Below are 17,464 nucleotides of genomic sequence, written 5' to 3'. Positions count from 1 at the left end.
GTGGGGGTCCCCCTAAATTCCATACCAGGCCCTTCAGGTCTGGTATGGATATTAAGGGGAACCCCGTGCCAGATTTAAAAAAAAAAAAGGCGTGGGGGTCTCCCTCAAAATCCATACCAGAGCCTTCAGGTCTGATATGGATTTTAAGGGAAACCCCGCGCCAAAATTTAAAAAAAAATGGCGTGGGGTCCCCCCAAAAATCCATAGCAGACCCTTATACGAGCACGCAATCTGGCAGGCCACAGCAAAAGAGGGGAGATGAGAGAGCGCCCCCCCCCTCCTGAACAGTACCAGGCCACATGCCCTCAACATTGGGAGGGTGCTTTGGGGTCCCCCCCCAAAGCACCTTGTCCCCATGTTGATGAGGACAAGGGCCTCATCCCCACAACCCTTGCCCGGTGGTTGTGGGGGTCTGCGGGTGGGGGGCTTATCGGAATCTGGAAGCCCCCTTTAACCACTTCAGCCCCGGAAGGATTTACCCCCTTCCTGACCAGAGCACTTTTTCCAATTTGGCACTGCGTCGCTTTAACTGCTAATTGCGCGGTCATGCAATGCTGTACCCAAACGAAATTTGCGTCCTTTTCTTCCCACAAATAGAGCTTTCTTTTGATGGTATTTGATCACCTCTGCCGTTTTTATTTTTTGCGCTATACACGGAAAAAGACCGAAAATTTTGAAAAAAAATGATATTTTCTACTTTTTGTTCTAAAAAAAATCCAATAAACTCAATTTTAGTCATACATTTAGGCCAAAATGTATTTGGCCACATGTCTTTGGTAAAAAAAATGTCAATAAGTGTATATTTATTGGTTTGCGCAAAAGTTATAGCGCCTACAAACTAGGGTACATTTTCTGGAATTTACACAGCCTTTAATTTATGACTGCCTATGTCGTTTCTTGAGGTGCTAAAATGGCAGGGCAGTGCAAAACCCCCACAAATGACCCCATTTTGGAAAGTAGACACCCCAAGGAAATTGCTGAGAGGCATGTTGAGCCCATTGAATATTCATTTTTTTTGTCCCAAGTGATTGAATAATGACAAAAAAAAAAAAAAATTTACAAAAAGTTGTCACTAAATGATATATTGCTCACACAGGCCATGGGCATATGTGGAATTGCACCCCAAAACACATTTAGCTGCTTCTCCTGAGTATGGGGATACCACATGTGTGCGACTTTTTGGGAGCCTAGCCGCATACGGGGCCCCGAAAACCAATCACTGCCTTCAGGATTTCTAAGGGCGTACATTTTTGATTTTACTCCTCACTACCTATCACAGTTTTGAAGGCCATAAAATACCCAGATGGCACAACCCCCCCCCCCCCCAAATGACCCCATTTTGGAAAGTAGACACCCCAAGCTATTTGCTGAGAGGCATGTTGAGTCCATGGAATATATTATATTTTGACACAAGTTGCGGGAAAGTGACAATTTATTTATTTATTTTTTTATTTTTTGCACAAAGTTGTCACTAAATGATATATTGCTCACACAGGTCATGGGCATATGTGGAATTGCACCCCAAAATACATTCTGCTGCTTCTCTTGAGTACGGGGATACCACATGTGTGGGACTTTTTAGGAGCCTAGCCGCGTACGGGACCCCGAAAACCAATCACCGCCTTCAGGATTTCTAAGGGTGTACATTTTTGATTTCACTCTTCACTGCCTATCACAGTTTCGGAGGTCATGGAATGCCCAGGTGGCACAAACCCCCCCCAAATGACCCCATTTTGGAAAGTAGACACCCCAAGCTATTTGCTGAGAGGCATGGTGAGTATTTTGCAGCTCTCATTTGTTTTTGAAAATGAAGAAAGACAAAAAAAAAATTTTTTTTTTCTTTTTTTAATTTTCAAAACTTTGTGACAAAAATTGAGGTCTGCAAAATACTCACTATACCTCTCAGCAAATAGCTTTGGGTGTCTACTTTCCAAAATGGGGTCATTTGGGGGGGTTTTGTGCCACCTGGGCATTCCATGGCCTCCGAGACTGTGATAGGCAGTGAAGAGTGAAATCAAAAATTTACGCCCTTAGAAAGCCTGAAGGCGGTGCTTGGTTTTCGGGGTCCCATACGCGGCTAGGCTCCCAAAAAGTCTCACACATGTGGTATCCCCGTACTCAGGAGAAGCAACAGAATGTATTTTGGGGTGTAATTTCACATATTCCCATGGCATGTTTGAGCAATATATCATTTAGTGACAACTTTGTGCAAAAAAAAAAAAAAATTTGTCTCTTTCCCGCAACTTGTGTCACAATATAAAATATTCCATGGACTCGACATGCCTCTCAGCAAATAGCTTGGAGTGTCTACTTTCCAAAATGGGGTCATTTGGGGGGGTTTGAACTGTCCTGGCATTTTATGCACAACATTTAGAAGCTTATGTCACACATCACCCACTCTTCTAACCACTTGAAGACAAAGCCCTTTCTGACACTTTTTGATTACATGAAAAAATTATATTTTTTTTTTGCAAGAAAATTACTTTGAACCCCCACACATTATATATTTTTTTAAAGCAAATGCCCTACAGATTAAAATGGTGGGTGTTTCATTTTTTTTTTTCACACAGTATTTGCGCAGCGATTTTTCAAACGCATTTTTTGGGGAAAAAACACACTTTTTTACATTTTAATGCACTAAAACACACTATATTGCCCAAATGTTTGATGAAATAAAAAAGATGATCTTAGGCCGAGTACATGGATACCAAACATGACATGCTTTACAATTGCGCACAAACGTGCAGTGGCAACAAAATAAATACATTTTTAAAAGCCTTTAAAAGCCTTTACAGGTTACCACTTTAGATTTACAGAGGAGGTCTACTGCTAAAATTACTGCCCTCGATCTGACCGTCGCGGTGATACCTCACATGCATGGTGCAATTGCTGTTTACATTTGACGCCAGACCGACGCTTGCGTTCACCTTAGCGCGAGAGCAGGGGGGACAGGGGTGCTTTTTTTTTTTTTTTTTTTTTTTTTTTTCTTTATTATTTTTTTGCTTTTTTATCTTATTTTAAAACTGTTCCTTTCATTTTTTTTTTTTTTTTTAATCATTTTTATTGTTATCTCAGGGAATGTAAATATCCCCTATGATAGCAATAGGTAGTGACAGGTACTCTTTTTGGAAAAAATTGGGGTCTATTAGACCCTAGATTTCTCCTCTGCCCTCAAAGCATCTGACCACACCAAGATCGGTGTGATAAAATGCTTCCCCAATTTCCCAATGGCGCTATTTACATCCGGCGAAATCTAAGTCATAAAATGCTCGTAGCTTCTTCTTAGGCCATAGAGATGTTTGGAGCCACTCTGGTCTCTGATCAGCTCTATGGTCAGCTGGCTGAATCACCGGCTGCATTCTCAGGTTTCCTGTTGAGACAGGAGAGCCAGAGAAAAACACGGAAGACGGTGGGGGGGGGGGGGCATTCTCTCCCACTGCTTGTAAAAGCAGTCTAGAGGCTAATTAGCCGCTAGGATTGCTTTTACATGAAAGCCGACCGCTGGCTGAAAAGAATGATACCAAGATGATACCTAAACCTGCAAGCATCATTCTGGTATAACCACTCAAAGTCGAGAATGGTGTACCTGAAGACAAAAAAATGGTTAACAATAAAGCACAGTAAACGGTAAAGTATAAAAAATTGCATACCTGAAAAGCAAACATGATAAAACATAATAACAATAAAACATTGCAGAATAGAATACAGTAAAAAAGAGCAGAACAATAGAGAGAATAGAGAGAGAGAGAATAGAGAGAGAACAATAAAACGACAACTATTATTTTTTATTTTATATTTTTGTTTGTGTTTTTTTTTTTTTTACACTTTTTTTGTAACTGTAACTTTTATAACTGTAACCGGTTCCAGGTTCGGGTCTCTCAAAATGCGATGGCATCTTGGGAGACCCTGTGAAAGTGTGCCTAGTCTGTGCAATGCTGTACCCTACGCTAATACTCAACTAGTGAATGGTAGCGTTCAAAACATTCACCAATGCAAAGACCAGGTTTGTCAGGACAGGAGGGACAATAATAGCGGGTGTCACGCCTATATCCGCGCTTGCTGCAGACACGACATCTTTTTTGGGGGGGTTCGTTGGGTAGGGGTACTGGGGAGGACATAAAGAAAATGCCTCTCATGCAGCCGACTGCATTTGGTTGGGGATGTGAATGGGGGAAGTACGGGCGCTGCAGAAGTGGTGGGTTCCCAATTAGGATTGGCGAATGCAGCAGGAAGGGCATTATGGGCACGACGGGCCTGTGTTTGTCTTTTTGGTGGCAGCGGGACACTATTTGTGCTTGCCACCTCACCAGCTTGAACTGCACTTATGGGACTCGCCACGTCACCAAGTGTTACTGCAGTGCTGGTTTGACTACGACCGGGGTGTACTAGGCCGCTGGCGCTTGCCAGTTCACCAAAACGCTACCAAAAAAACTGTTAACGATCGCAGGGATCAGGCCTGACTCTGCGAACGCTGCAGTTATGCGTTTAGTGTTTTGTAAGTGACAGTGACTAATTATACTGCACTTGGGTGGGCTGGGCTGGGCCGGGCGGAGGGGCAAAACGCAGGTGCTAGCAGGTATCTGGGCTGATCCCACTAACACTGCGTTTTTGGGAACCCTAAACTGCTGGGGACGCTAGTATAGATCTGATCGGATCAGATATTGATCAGTTCAGATACTATACCACTAAGGGAGGTGTACGGTGCGTGCGTGGGTGTTAGCGCTACTGGCACTAACCTGACGCTGCCTGGGGCTGGTGCTTGCCAGTTCACCAAAACGCTACCAAAAAAACTGTTAGCGATCGCAGGGATCAGGCCTGACTCTGCGAACGCTGCAGTTATGCTTTTAGTGTTTTGTAAGTGACAGTGATCGATCGATACTGCACTTGGGTGGGCTGGGCTGGGCCCGGCGGAGGGGCAAAACGCAGGTGCTAGCAGGTATCTGGGCTGATCCCGCTAACACTGCGTTTTTGGGAACCCTAAACTGCTGGGGACGCTAGTATAGATCTGAACGGATCAGATATTGATCCGATCAGATACTATACCACTAAGGGAGGCGTATGCTGCGTGCGTGGGTGTTAGCGGTACTGGCGCTAATCTGACGCTGCCTGGGGCAACGCATATCACCGCCGGGCGATCAAGGGGTTAAACCTTTATTCGGTAATAAACGGCGGGTGCCCTGACACTATAAAAAATAAACGAACTAACCAGCGTCACCCGTAACGGTTATACAGTGATCACTGGTGAAAGGGTTAACTAGGGGGCAATCAAGGGGTTTAAACATATATTAGATAGTATATGGGGGTCCCTGTCGCTATAAAACGCTGACGGCGAACCTAAATATTTACGTCCCTAACTAGCGTCACCAGCGACACTAATACAGCGATCAGAAAAATGATCGCTTAGCGACACTGGTAACAGGGGGTGATCAAGGGGTTAAAGCTTTATTAGGGGGGGTTAGGGGGGTATCCTAGACCTAAAGGGGGCCTAACACTCACTGCCCTAACACTGTAACTGTCACAAACTGACACCAATACAGTAATCAGAAAAAAAAGAAAAAAAGAAACCTGCTTGGTGTCAGTTTGTGACGGGGGGGGTGATTGGGGGGGGATCGGGGGGCGATCGGGGGGGGATTGGTGTGTTTTGTGTGCCTGGCATGTTCTACTGTGTGTGTGTGTATGTTGGTGCACTCACATTACAGTCTTCTGTCCTCGGCCCGGAACGGAAAATACCGAGCCGAGGAGAGATGACATCTTTTCCTCTGCCTCTGTGTACAATACAGAGGCAGGGAAATGATCCCATTGGCTGAGAGCGATCGCGAGGGGGGGGCCACGAATGGATGGCCTCCCCCTCACCACCGATCGCCGGGGGAGATTTGCCGACCGCCGCAGGCACCGGGGGGGGGGTCCGATCGGACCCCCCACCCGCGGGCAGGCAAGGACGTACAGGTAAGCCCTTTTGCCTGCCCGTGCCGCTCTGTCGACGTACATCGTCGTGCGGCGGTCGGCAACTGGTTAACAAGGGGACCCCCAGATCCCGGCCCACCTGTTTGAAATGGTAAGGGGGTACAAAAGTACCCCAACCATTTCACAAAAAAAGTGTCAAAAATGTTAAAAATGACAAGAGACAGTTTTTAACAATTCCTTTATTTAAATGCTTCTTCTTTCCATCTTCTTTCTTCTATCTTCTTTCTTCTATCTTCCTTCGGTTTCTTCCTCCATCTTCTTCTTCTGGTTCTTCCTCCGGAGTTCTCGTCTGGCATCTTCCTCCGCGGCGTCTTCTTCCCTTCTTCGTTCTTGGGCCGCTCCGCATCCATGATGGGAGGCTCCCGCTGTGTGACGCTTCTCGTCTTCTGACAGTTCTTAAATAACGGAGGGCGGAGCCACCCAGTGACCCCGCCCCCCTCTGACACACGGGGACTTGACGGGGACTTCCCTGAGGCTTTCCCCCATGATGTCAGAGGGGGCAGGATCACCCGTTACGTAACGCTCAGCCCTGTGCAGGGAGAGTGCACAGGGGAGGCCGTCATATGACGGCCTCCCGGGAATTCAGGTCCGCGCTGTGGCCGTCATTCGGCCATAGCGCGGATGTCAAGTGGTTAACAAAGGGGCCCCCCACCCTATGTGAATGAGTATGGGGTACATGGTACCCTTACCCATTCACCTGGGGAAAAAAGTGTCAATAAAAAAAACACATTACACAGGTTTTAAAAGTAATTTATTAGGCAGCTCCGGGGGTCTTCTGCTGACTTCGGGGGTCTTCTGCCGACTTCGGGGTTTCTCAGGCCTCTTCTCCCTCTCTCCGGTGTTGTCTCCGCGCTCTCTGGTTCTTCTCCGGTGCCTTCTTCCTTCTGCCGGGCTCCTCCGCCTCCCATCATGCCCCGGGACTGTGACGTCATAAGGGGCGGGGTCACTGGGTGACATCACCCGGTGGCCACGTCCCATGTCTATATAATTGGTTGTAGACCTCGCTCACGGCATTACAGCGAGAGGGAGCGTCGTGTCAACATCTCCTGGAAGAGAAGAGGGAAGAAGACGTCTCAAAAGACCGGGCTCCTCCGCTAGCAAAAGAGCAGAAGATAGCGGAGGAGCTGGCAGAAGGAAGAAGGCACTGGAGAAGAACCAGAGCGCGAAGAGACCACCCCGGAGAGAGGGAGAAGAGGCCTGAGAGACCCCCGAAGTCAGCAGAAGACCCCCGAAGTCGGAAGAAGACCCCCGGAGCTGCCTAATAAATTACTTTTAAAACCTGTGTAGTGTGTTTTTTTTTATTGACACTTTTTTCCCCCAGGTGAATGGGTAGGGGTACCATGTACCCCATACTCATTCACATAGGGTGGGGGCCGGGATCTGGGGGCCTCCTTGTTAAAGGGGGCTCCCGGATTCCGATAAGCCCCCTGCCCACAGACCCCGACAACCAACGGCCAGGGTTGTCGGGAAGAGGCCCTTGTCCACCAACCCCCCCATGTTGAGGGCATGCGGCCTGGTACGGTTCAGGAGGGGGGGGCGCTCGCTCGTCCCCATGCCCTTTCCTGACCGACCGGGCTGCGTGTGCGGATAAGGGTTTGGTATGGATTTGGGGGGGACCCCCACGCCATTTTTTCGGCGTAGGGGGTGCCCCTTAGAATCCATATCAGACTGAAGGGCCTGGTATGCTCTTGGAGGGGAACCCATGCTGGTTTTCTATTTAAAATTTGGCATGGAGTTCCACCTCAAGATTCATACCAAACACAGTACCTGGTATTGGCGGGGATCCAAGTCGGATCCCCATTCAATATGAGTCGTTACCCTGTCGGGTTGCTATGGAAATGGCAAACCGCAGCTAAACGCAACCGCAGCTAATCGCACTGTACAAATGCAGAAAACAAAACCACGCTTTTAACTGTGGCAGAATAGCCGTCCGTGTGTAAGTCGCCTTAGAGTCTGCAAAAGACCTGAGACTGGGGCAGAGGTTCCCCTTCCAGCAGGCCAACGACCCTAAACATACAGCCAGAGCTACAATGGAATGGTTTAGATCAAAGCATATTCATGTGTTAGAATGGCCCAGTCAAAGTCAGGACCTAAATCCAACTGAGAATCTGTGGCAAGACTTGAAAATTGCTCTTCATAGATGCTCTCCGTCCAATCTGACAGAGCTTGAGCTATTTTGCAAAGAAGAATGGGCAAAAATGCCACTCTCTAGATGCGCAAAGCTGGTAGAGACATACACGAAAAAGACTTGCAGCTGTAATTGCAGCGAAAGGTGGTTCTACAAAGTATTGACTCAGGGGGGTTGAATACAAATGCACACCACACTTTTTTCACATATTTATTTGTAAAAAAATTTGAAAACCATTTATCATTTTTCTTCCAATTCACAATTATGTGCCACTTTGTGTTGATCTATCACATAAAATCCCAATAAAATAAAATAAAATACTTTTTCAAGGCACTGTAAATACACTTTTTTTTTTTTTTCTTCCTCGGAGCAGTCAGGTTATCGCACAGCTTCAGCTTCACTGTGTCAATGAGTGATTGGTGAGAGGGGACTCTTTCCATCCAGCAGTGGAAGTCGGTGGGTGACATCACTGCTTTGTGCAATTCAGCTCTGTTGCAAGCCGCTCAATGACATAGGGGAGCTGAAACTGTGCGATCAAATGAGTGCTCCAAAGATTTCTTGCAAACTATATACAGCATATTTATGAACAGGGGGAAGCACCATTTTAAAACTTGCTCATTTTAGCCTTTCCTTCTAATTTAATTAAGAAATCTGATATGTTTTATAATATGGTACTCTTATAAACACAGTTATAAATTATAATAAATAAAATGTATATTGAAGATGAAGAAATAAATATCTTGCATATATACCTGCTCTCCTTTCTGTTTTCTTATTTAATTATTCCTACCTCGCTTCCTGTTCTTTGATTCCCATATTAGTACTGGGGAGCAGTTATCACTATGACAGGAAAGCACAGACAGCATTAAAAACATTATCAAATGTTTTAATCCTTTCTCACCCTGCTAAAAATGTGTTCTTGTATTTGTCCCTATGGGGGGATTTACTAAAACTGGAGTGCGCAAAATTGGGTGCAGCTCTGCATAGAAACCAAATAGCGTCCAGGTTTTACTGTTAAAGGATATGTAAACTCAGTGGCGTCTCCAGCTTTCATATTTAGGGGGGGCACATGGGGGGACAGGGACAAAAATAGGGGGGCAATATAAAATGCAAATATATATATATATATATATACATATATATATATATATATATATATATATATATATATATTTTTTTTTTTATCTATCCTGGGGCCCTTTACCCCTTTACTACGATCCCACAACGGCCCTTTCACATGTTCTGTAGTGAGCTCCCTTCCTACTGGGGCCCCCCCAGGGTGACAGAGAACAAGAGATATATTTCACCAGCATACCAAGAAAATATAAGGGTCCAAAGCAGTGGGAGAACTATCAGGGTTGCATAGGTTGTCTTGCCACCGGGCCCTGGTGTTCTGTCACTGTGGGGTTCCCCAGCCTCCTCTTGCTGTCCTGCCCTTGCTATTGACAGCGCTGGTCTGGCATTTCTTGGAATTTACAGGCTCGTTCTCCTGTCCTAAGGACGGGAGAAATCAGTCTGTTTTTTCAGTAACTGAGAGTCCTGGTGGAGTCCTTCCTGCAATTCGCTCTTCTCCCTGCCAATGAGGATGCAGGGGAAGGAGCAGATCGGGCGGCCGTGGTTGTGTGAGCGCTTGCATTATGCAGTGTCAGCGAGCAGAGGGAGGGGGGAGGAATCACCCGCAGGAGCTGACTGGGGACGTTCTTCCTCTCAATAGAGACTGTGTTACCCCAGCGGTGGCCCGAGTAAGATGCGGCACAACCGATATGAATACAAACAAAAAGAAATTGCCTTTTTGTAAAAAAAAAAAAAAAATTAAAAAAAAAAAAAAAATTTTTTTTTTGGGGGGGGGGGGGGGCACATGGTGGGGCCCAGCATAATGTTGGGGGGTCAGGGCCCCCCCTAGGGTCGCCATTGTGTAAACTCCTTACAACCGCGGTACATTTTAATGTAGGAATTTACATGTGTAAACCATAATCAACTGTAGCTGTGTAAAAGACAAGTGTTTTGTACCTTTCTTATGAGGTTTTATCCTGTGATCATGTGACTGCACAGTCTACCTAAGTGGGCAGGCAGCATCTGATGTCTCACACAGCAGGGACGTACATTCTAGGGGTCGACCGATTGTCGGTGCAGTCGATTATTAGGGGGCTGATATTCACAATTTTTAAAGAGTCAGTATTGGTCTCAAACGTACCGATATTAGACTCTCCCTGCCATCTTTTTGGGGTCCACTGTGTCATCGGCCCAGGTAGAAAAAGCCAGGACTCTGAAAGTTTGCAGTGCACTGCAGGCCCAGTGCGCTATTCAGCCGCTTGATTGTTCTTATAGGCAGCGAGAGGGGACGTCCTCTCCCGCCGCCCTCTGGTGCTTCTCCGGGCTCGCCCCTGCCAACAGCGAACCAGAGAAGGAACCGACCGGCCCTGGATGCTCACCATAGAGATTTCCGGCGGGCTGGGAGTATTGAAGAAAGTGTAGTGTCCACTGTCTAGCTTTTTGCGCTGCAGTAGTAATTTAAATGTAATCAGTGCAGTGCAATGCAGTTTATATGCCATTTTTCTATGTTTTGGGAAGCCATTTAATGTTATTATTTTTCAAACACTTTATTTTTCCCAGTTGTTTACTTTTAGTCCTCATTCACACCATGGTGCAGACAGAGACGTCAGTTTTTCTGCATGTGTTCTGCAAGTGCACAAAAACAATGGTTCTCTCTATGCTTCTTCTCTATGTGCCTTGTTCATACTACAACGTGCAGACTTTTTCTACGCAGGAATGCAAGGTGTCATGTATGCAGTTTTCTGTGCAGGAAAAATAAATGATATGACATCAACATTGGTGTGAATATAGGGCACATAACTGACACGCATTGAAAACTGAGGCTGGGTTCACAATATTGCGAATTGGATGCGGCTTTCCTCGCATCCAGTTTGCATAGCAGGAGATTGTGACTGGCTCTCTATGGAGCCGGTTCACACATCTCCGCAGCTATTCTGGTGCGAATTGCACAGGAGCCCTGTGCGTCTTTTGGTGCATTTCAGGTGCAAATTCAGCTGAAATCGGACCTGATGCAGTGAATGACGCACCGGACTCCTGCTGTGAGCCGCTGCATTCTGTAGTGTGAACCCAACCCGACGTGTCAACGTGCATAAAACTGACTGAATAGCGCATGAAAACTGATGTGGAACTGATGTCCCTGCAAGTAAAATCTGTGTGGTTTTCGCATCAGTTTTCATGCAGGTATGGTGTGAAGAATGAGCCTTTGATGTTTAAAATTTGAATAAACATTAATAATGTTCAGTTTATACAAGTAGAAAATTGTGTTGATTTTTCAAAACTTTAAATGGACAGAATATCAGCACCTGATATCTGCTATCAGCCTGAAAGGCGTCCAAAAAATTGGTACCGACCCTCAAAAAAATGATCTCAGTCGACCCCTAGTACATTCCCTGTCTGTCTGCATATCAGTCTCATATCTGTATTCATGATTTACACAGCATGCAGCTCTCCTCCCCCTCTGTAGTCACTTGCTGGCCAGCTCCTTTCTCCTGTCCTGCATCCGATCTCCACCTCACACAATGTCCTAAATACACTCCCTCCAGCTGAGCCTGAGAGTCTGGCCAGTCTGCAGTCCTCCCTAATCTGTAACAAGGGCTTCAATCTCTTCCTGCAGCCATTGTATAACAAACTTTCACTTTACAACTCCTTCTTTACTGATCCTAATCCATCTTGGGGGGATGTGTGATTACTTGGCTGACAGATCAGACATAGAGGAGAAGAGCATTCCCAGTGTATGCACTGTAATTTAGGCAGTGAGTCTCGCTGTCTGTGAGCAGTGCAGGGCTGGGAGGGGGCGTGGCGCTACAAATGCTACAGTAGGTTTGGCCCCTCTATCTCTTAGCCAATACGCAAGAGACGCAAACTGACCACACTAGGAAGAATCTGCCATCACGGCTAACGTGGTCAGTTTGAAACTGGAACTCAGAGAACTGGCAGAATGAGCGTGTATTTTTCAGCAACCTTCTCAATAAAAAAAGTTACGGACAACACTTAATAAGCAGTAGGCACAATCAAAAGCATAAATATGTTTGTTTTTTTTTATTTTAGGGGATACAAATGCTTGAATTGAACAAGCTGAAGTTGGAAGCTGATTGACTACCATGCACAGCTGCACCAGATTTTGAGTTTTCCATTTTTACTAAATCTCTCCCTATAACTTTTGGGGAGGTTTCCCATCATTTGCTGTTCTGACTGAGGTTTTGAACTTTTCCTATTCTGTCCAAAAGGAGATTAAATCTTTTGACTGGAGTTGGGACTTTATTCAAGTCTACACATAAACTTTAGGTGCATCATGGGAGTTGAGTTTTTCTTGTTCAGGACCTCTCAGCTATAAAATGTATGCGGAGTGGCCACTTAGTATTTAAATTATTCTGCCTAGTCTGGTTGCATTTGTACGTATGATCCAGTAATGGTTATATTATATGTCTAGTAATAGTATATTTTCCCAGACACAGCCAAAGAACATCTTGAGACTTGAATAAATTAGTTTCTTATAATCTTAGGTTTTTTACCTCCTGTAAAACTATAAGCTTAGATATGAAACACAAGTAATAAAACTTGTAGTAATTAAGTCATGTTTTAGCAAGTTCTCAAAAGGTGTTTGCTTACAACATGTAAATGATGCAGCTGTGACTCAAAAGAAAGAGAATTAATAAGAGTCTGCCAACCTGGGTGGAGGGAATCACCTTAACTGCCCAAGCCACGCAGCATCACAATGGAGAAATAAAAGAATCAAGTGACATGATTAATCAAATGCAGGCATCCAACAAAGGGTAGCTGTCTGCTCACTGTTCAATTTGACCATTTAAACAAATGCAGCATAATTAAATGGTCTAATCTTCCTAACTGATTGCATGTTTTTTTTAAAGGGTTTTTAATATTGTAATGAAATGCCTCATATATCTGTATAGGTACTCAGGGCTATGTGTAGACATCATGATTCTAACCCAGGCACACCTTAATAATGATGCTCTTTTGCAGAGGCATCACTTCTTGCATCACACATATATTTTACAGTGATCCAAATTAAACTTGCAGTGCCGCTCTAAGCTGAGACAGAGATCTCCCCGCCGGTTGCAGTGAGGGGGCTGGCATCAGTGCACCATTCAGAGGTGTAAGATCATTAAGAGAAGAAAGGGCAGTACATAGTATGTAGATGAATGTGGCCTCAGTCAGCCAAGCTCTAGCCACGCCCCCTAACATGTTTCGCCCCGCTGACCGGGGCTGGGTAACAAAGGTGGGAAAAACAGAGCCAACCCATGGTTAGTGAGTGGCGCCTTCTCTTCTCTTTGATAATGCTCTTACACCTCTGAATGGTGCACTGCCGCCAGCTCCCTTCACTGGGGGGAGATCTGTCTCAGAAGGGTGTGGCTGGAGCGGTACTGGCTGAGGCCACATTTATCTACATACGAATGCACTGAGTTGGTGTGCAGCACCTTTTTTTCTCTTGCAGCCCTCCTACCTCAGTCAAGTAGTTGGGCTTAAAGGGGTTGCAAACCCTGGTGGTTTTTCACCTCAATGCATCCTATGCTCTAATCAGTGTCCTGTGTCCTAATTGGCTAGATTGATAGCAGCGCAGCCATTGGCTCCCGTTGCTGTCAATCAAATCCAATGATGCGGGCTCCGGAGGCAGGGCCGAGTCCTGCTGTCTGTGTCAATAGATGCAGCATCAGGACACAGGAGCGTGCCCGCACAGGTGTCCCGAGGGAGAGAGCTTCTCCGAAGGGGCACTCCAGAAGAGGAGGATCGGGGCCACTCTGTGCAATACGTATGATATATATATATATATTTTATTAAACACACAACCTTTACAACCCCTTTAAGCTGGCAATGCACAATTATAATTTTGTTTGAACGTGTGAAAATGTATTTTGAAAAGTCATGCATTAGAGCATTCTATCTGGCCATTGAATCAGCTAATTTTGTTTTAAAGCCCTTCATTTTTTCCAGACCTGCTACTTGCATGGAATCCCAAAGGTATTTAGCTGGATTGTTTTGTTTCTTGTACAGTTCTTCCTGAACAAAAACCACATTCATTGTGGAGAACACGGGGATATTATTAGATCTAGAAGACTTCTGGATCTTATAATATCTCTGTGTTCTCCACTCCTTACAGCGCTGAGTTTAATAAAATCAAAAACATTGTTGAAAGGTATCTACCTATTTTGTATAATGATCCCATTTATACTCAGGTGTTGTCTAAGGACATTAAGGTAGTCTATCACAGGGCACTGACTTTAGGCAGATATCTGTCTCCAAGCTTATTTCCATCAGGAAGGAAAATCCTTCACATTGGCTTCAGTTCAAAGGCACTTTTGCATGTTCCTCCTGTTCACACATTAAGAAGGGAGTCTTTGTGCATTCTACTAGTAATGACAGAAATCATGATATTACTTCCTTCATCAATTGTAACACTAGGTATTTGATATTTGCAATCATGTGCAACCTTTGCAAAATTCAGTATGTTGGCCGTACTACCCGCAGATTGAAGAATCGCCTGCATTTGCCACTACATATAACTTGTTCTCTACTGAACAATACAAAAGCACATAACAACCTCGTTTGTCTATGCTGACTTCCCTGCAAGAGAAAGAGATCCCATTCCTTACCATTATACTCACCCCCCTAGAATAGGAGGAATAAACCAAGTGATATTGGCACTGGAATTTCTTACTATGGAATTGTGTAATGGTGTCCTGCACCAAGTGCGTCTCTTGCAGGCAAGCCAGATCCACCCCATACATCTCCAATGTGGAGAGAACGGCGGCTTTTTTAACTGGGTTACCCAATCACCTATCATTCCAGGACCCTATGTTAAATGTTCTAGGCTGCATTAAAGAACCAAAAAAAGGAAAATTATACATCTGTGCACCAAAAAAAGAAAAAGATCAGCTCCCAAAGATACTAATAGAGGGAAACAAAGAGGGGCATCCAGAAAAAGGGGCCAGCCTACCAAGGCTGCTCCTTGACTCATACCACCATTATTTCCAACAACTAATAATTGAACTATAAATAAAATCTTCATTGTGATTCTCCAAATTTGTGATGTAAACCAACTTGTTTCTCTTGTGTTAATATCCCAATACTGTGCGACTATTCTAATAATGCACTTGCGCCACCTCCCCCCTTTATATCCCTTACGCACCCCACCCCACCTCCCCCATACCCCCCTCCCTTCCACCCCCTCTCCACCCCCATGCCTATCCAGGCTTGCCCCAAGGGCTTTGTGCGTGACCATTCCTTTTTTCCCATCCCGTTTCATCCATTCCTGTCTATCCAGTGTTATACAGAGTTTTGTTGTTCTCCCTTCCATTACATACCACTCACTCCCCATTCCACCCGCCAAAATCAAAATCAAACATAACCCGAGCATCTTATCCAATAAGATCCTCACCTCATACATAATATATTATACCTTCGTGTCACTCCCCACACCCCTCCCTTCCCCAACTAAATCCCTACTAAATACAAAAGTTAATACTGTATTGAGTTAATAAATAACAGATATATAACAAATGTACATTTTAAATGGCACCTTTTTGTAAAATGGTGAAAACTGTAGGTGCGCAAAACAATTTACTCTAAAAGCTGGAGGTTACCATTTTTCCCTTACAGCTTTCGGAATTTGTAAAAGACCCCTCAAACCATAGATTTTCTGAAAGCATATGACCTATAGAATAAAAAAAGTGCTACCGGTTTTTGTTAGGCCCCACAGTAGTTGTGCAAATGTTCATCAAGTTGCAATTTTAATTAAAAATACACTAAAATCATTATTAGTGGATACCTACATGGCAAAATGTACAAAATTCCTACTAAATAAGAAGCTAAAACTGTATTGAGTTAATAAATAACAAATATTTGTAAATAAATTGCGCGTTTTTGTGAAATGGTGAAAACTGAAGGTACGCAAAACTGTAAATAAAAACAATTTACTCATGACCTGTAGAATAAAAAAAAGTTCTGTGCCATTTCATTGGTAGGGAAGGTATGCTCCAGATGAAAAATCTAAATATGTTATAATTTGTCACTTTTGTTTTTGTCAGATCAAATTGAGCTAGAAATGGAGGAAAAATGCAGAATTTTGGAAGCCCGGTACAATGAAAAAGAGAAGTTGAACCTGCATTTAAAGAAAGAGCTTTACCATCGAGAGAATAGAGTTGCAGCTTTGAGATCTAAACTGAGGGAAAAGGAAAAAAGGTACTTGGAGGAAGTGAAGAGAAGAAGTCACAGAGTTACCATACTGAATACAGAGTTGCACAAGCAAACTGAAGCAGCAGCTTATCTATCTTTCCAGCTACATGCAATGAAGCAGAAGCAGCAAAGCTCACAACACAGCAATCAGGTATCATCCTGTTCCCTTGACCTCTCAGTAGTCAAGCAACCTTATCACGAAGGAAAGGTCAAGAGGAGAGTCCACAAGAATCATAGTGCTTGGAGGGCTGAGTGTTCTGCAACCAAGGATATAGCAAGAGACTCATTTCAGAAGGAGCAGATGACCAGTTATGACGAGTTGGAACCTATGCCAGATCCAGCTCTATTTTTGTATCCTAAGAGGTACCTGCAACATCATCGGCAGAGAGCAGAACCAAAACCTCACAGCCTTGAAAAGAGTGGCCCAGGTCGTGTTGGTGGTGCAATGGCACTTGGCAGTCAGTGGTCAGAAAAGCTTTCATCAGATAATGAAGATTCGCCACCTTCCATTCCTGTTGTTAAAGCTAAACTTCCAAAAAGTGAACGAGGAAAGAGACGAGCTTTGGCTAGGCAAGATTCCCGGGATTCCGAATGAAGCAGGGCATACTGTCCAAAGTCCTCTTGGAAAGATATATATGTTAAACCACTAGGAGTCTTTAGAGTAAACGGGTTGCTATACTGTATTTCCACATGCAATGCTCTCTTTTATGAAGTCTTCCTACATCTGCTACGTTTCTTCCTCATTGCTTAGTGGAAGATTTTTACAGCTGCTTCTGTTTTCCTACAACATATCTTCTTTGGAAGTCCTTTCTGAAGATTTGTTATTATATACCTTTTTTTCGTTAAATTTAAAAACTAAATCAAAATACAGAGTAGCAATACTTGTTTTCCAGAATAGAATACTTTGTCAATGTCACAAATAAGTTAGCTTTGAAACCTCCTACAAGAATAATATAGACTGTACAGTGTTCATGGCAGCTCTATTTGCTGCCTAATATGGTATTTGTATATGCTTTTTTAGGATAACTTTAGATCTCTTTGCTGCTTGGCCTTGCTAAATATCACAACACAAACGCTAAACAAACTTGTTTCATTGACCGCATGGTCATAATAATCAGGAGATTCTAT

At 44.3% G+C, this 17,464-nt stretch overlaps 1 protein-coding gene across 1 annotated transcript in view; it reads left to right on the top strand.

Annotated features, from left to right (window-relative positions):
• Positions 1 to 17,204, top strand: part of CCDC92B (coiled-coil domain containing 92B) — a 106,565-nt gene extending 89,361 nt beyond the window's left edge. Inside the window, exon 4 of the mRNA XM_073616709.1 lies at positions 16,189 to 17,204. Within this exon, the coding sequence (XP_073472810.1) occupies positions 16,189 to 16,931 (743 nt within the window). The 3' untranslated portion in view covers positions 16,932 to 17,204. The remainder of the gene's footprint in view (positions 1 to 16,188) is intronic.
• Positions 17,205 to 17,464: the final 260 nt, after the last annotated feature.

The sequence above is a fragment of the Aquarana catesbeiana genome, linkage group LG02 (genome assembly GCF_042186555.1).
Source record: "Aquarana catesbeiana isolate 2022-GZ linkage group LG02, ASM4218655v1, whole genome shotgun sequence".
NCBI lineage: Eukaryota > Metazoa > Chordata > Amphibia > Anura > Ranidae > Aquarana > Aquarana catesbeiana.
This window is presented reverse-complemented; position numbering and strand designations above follow the sequence as displayed.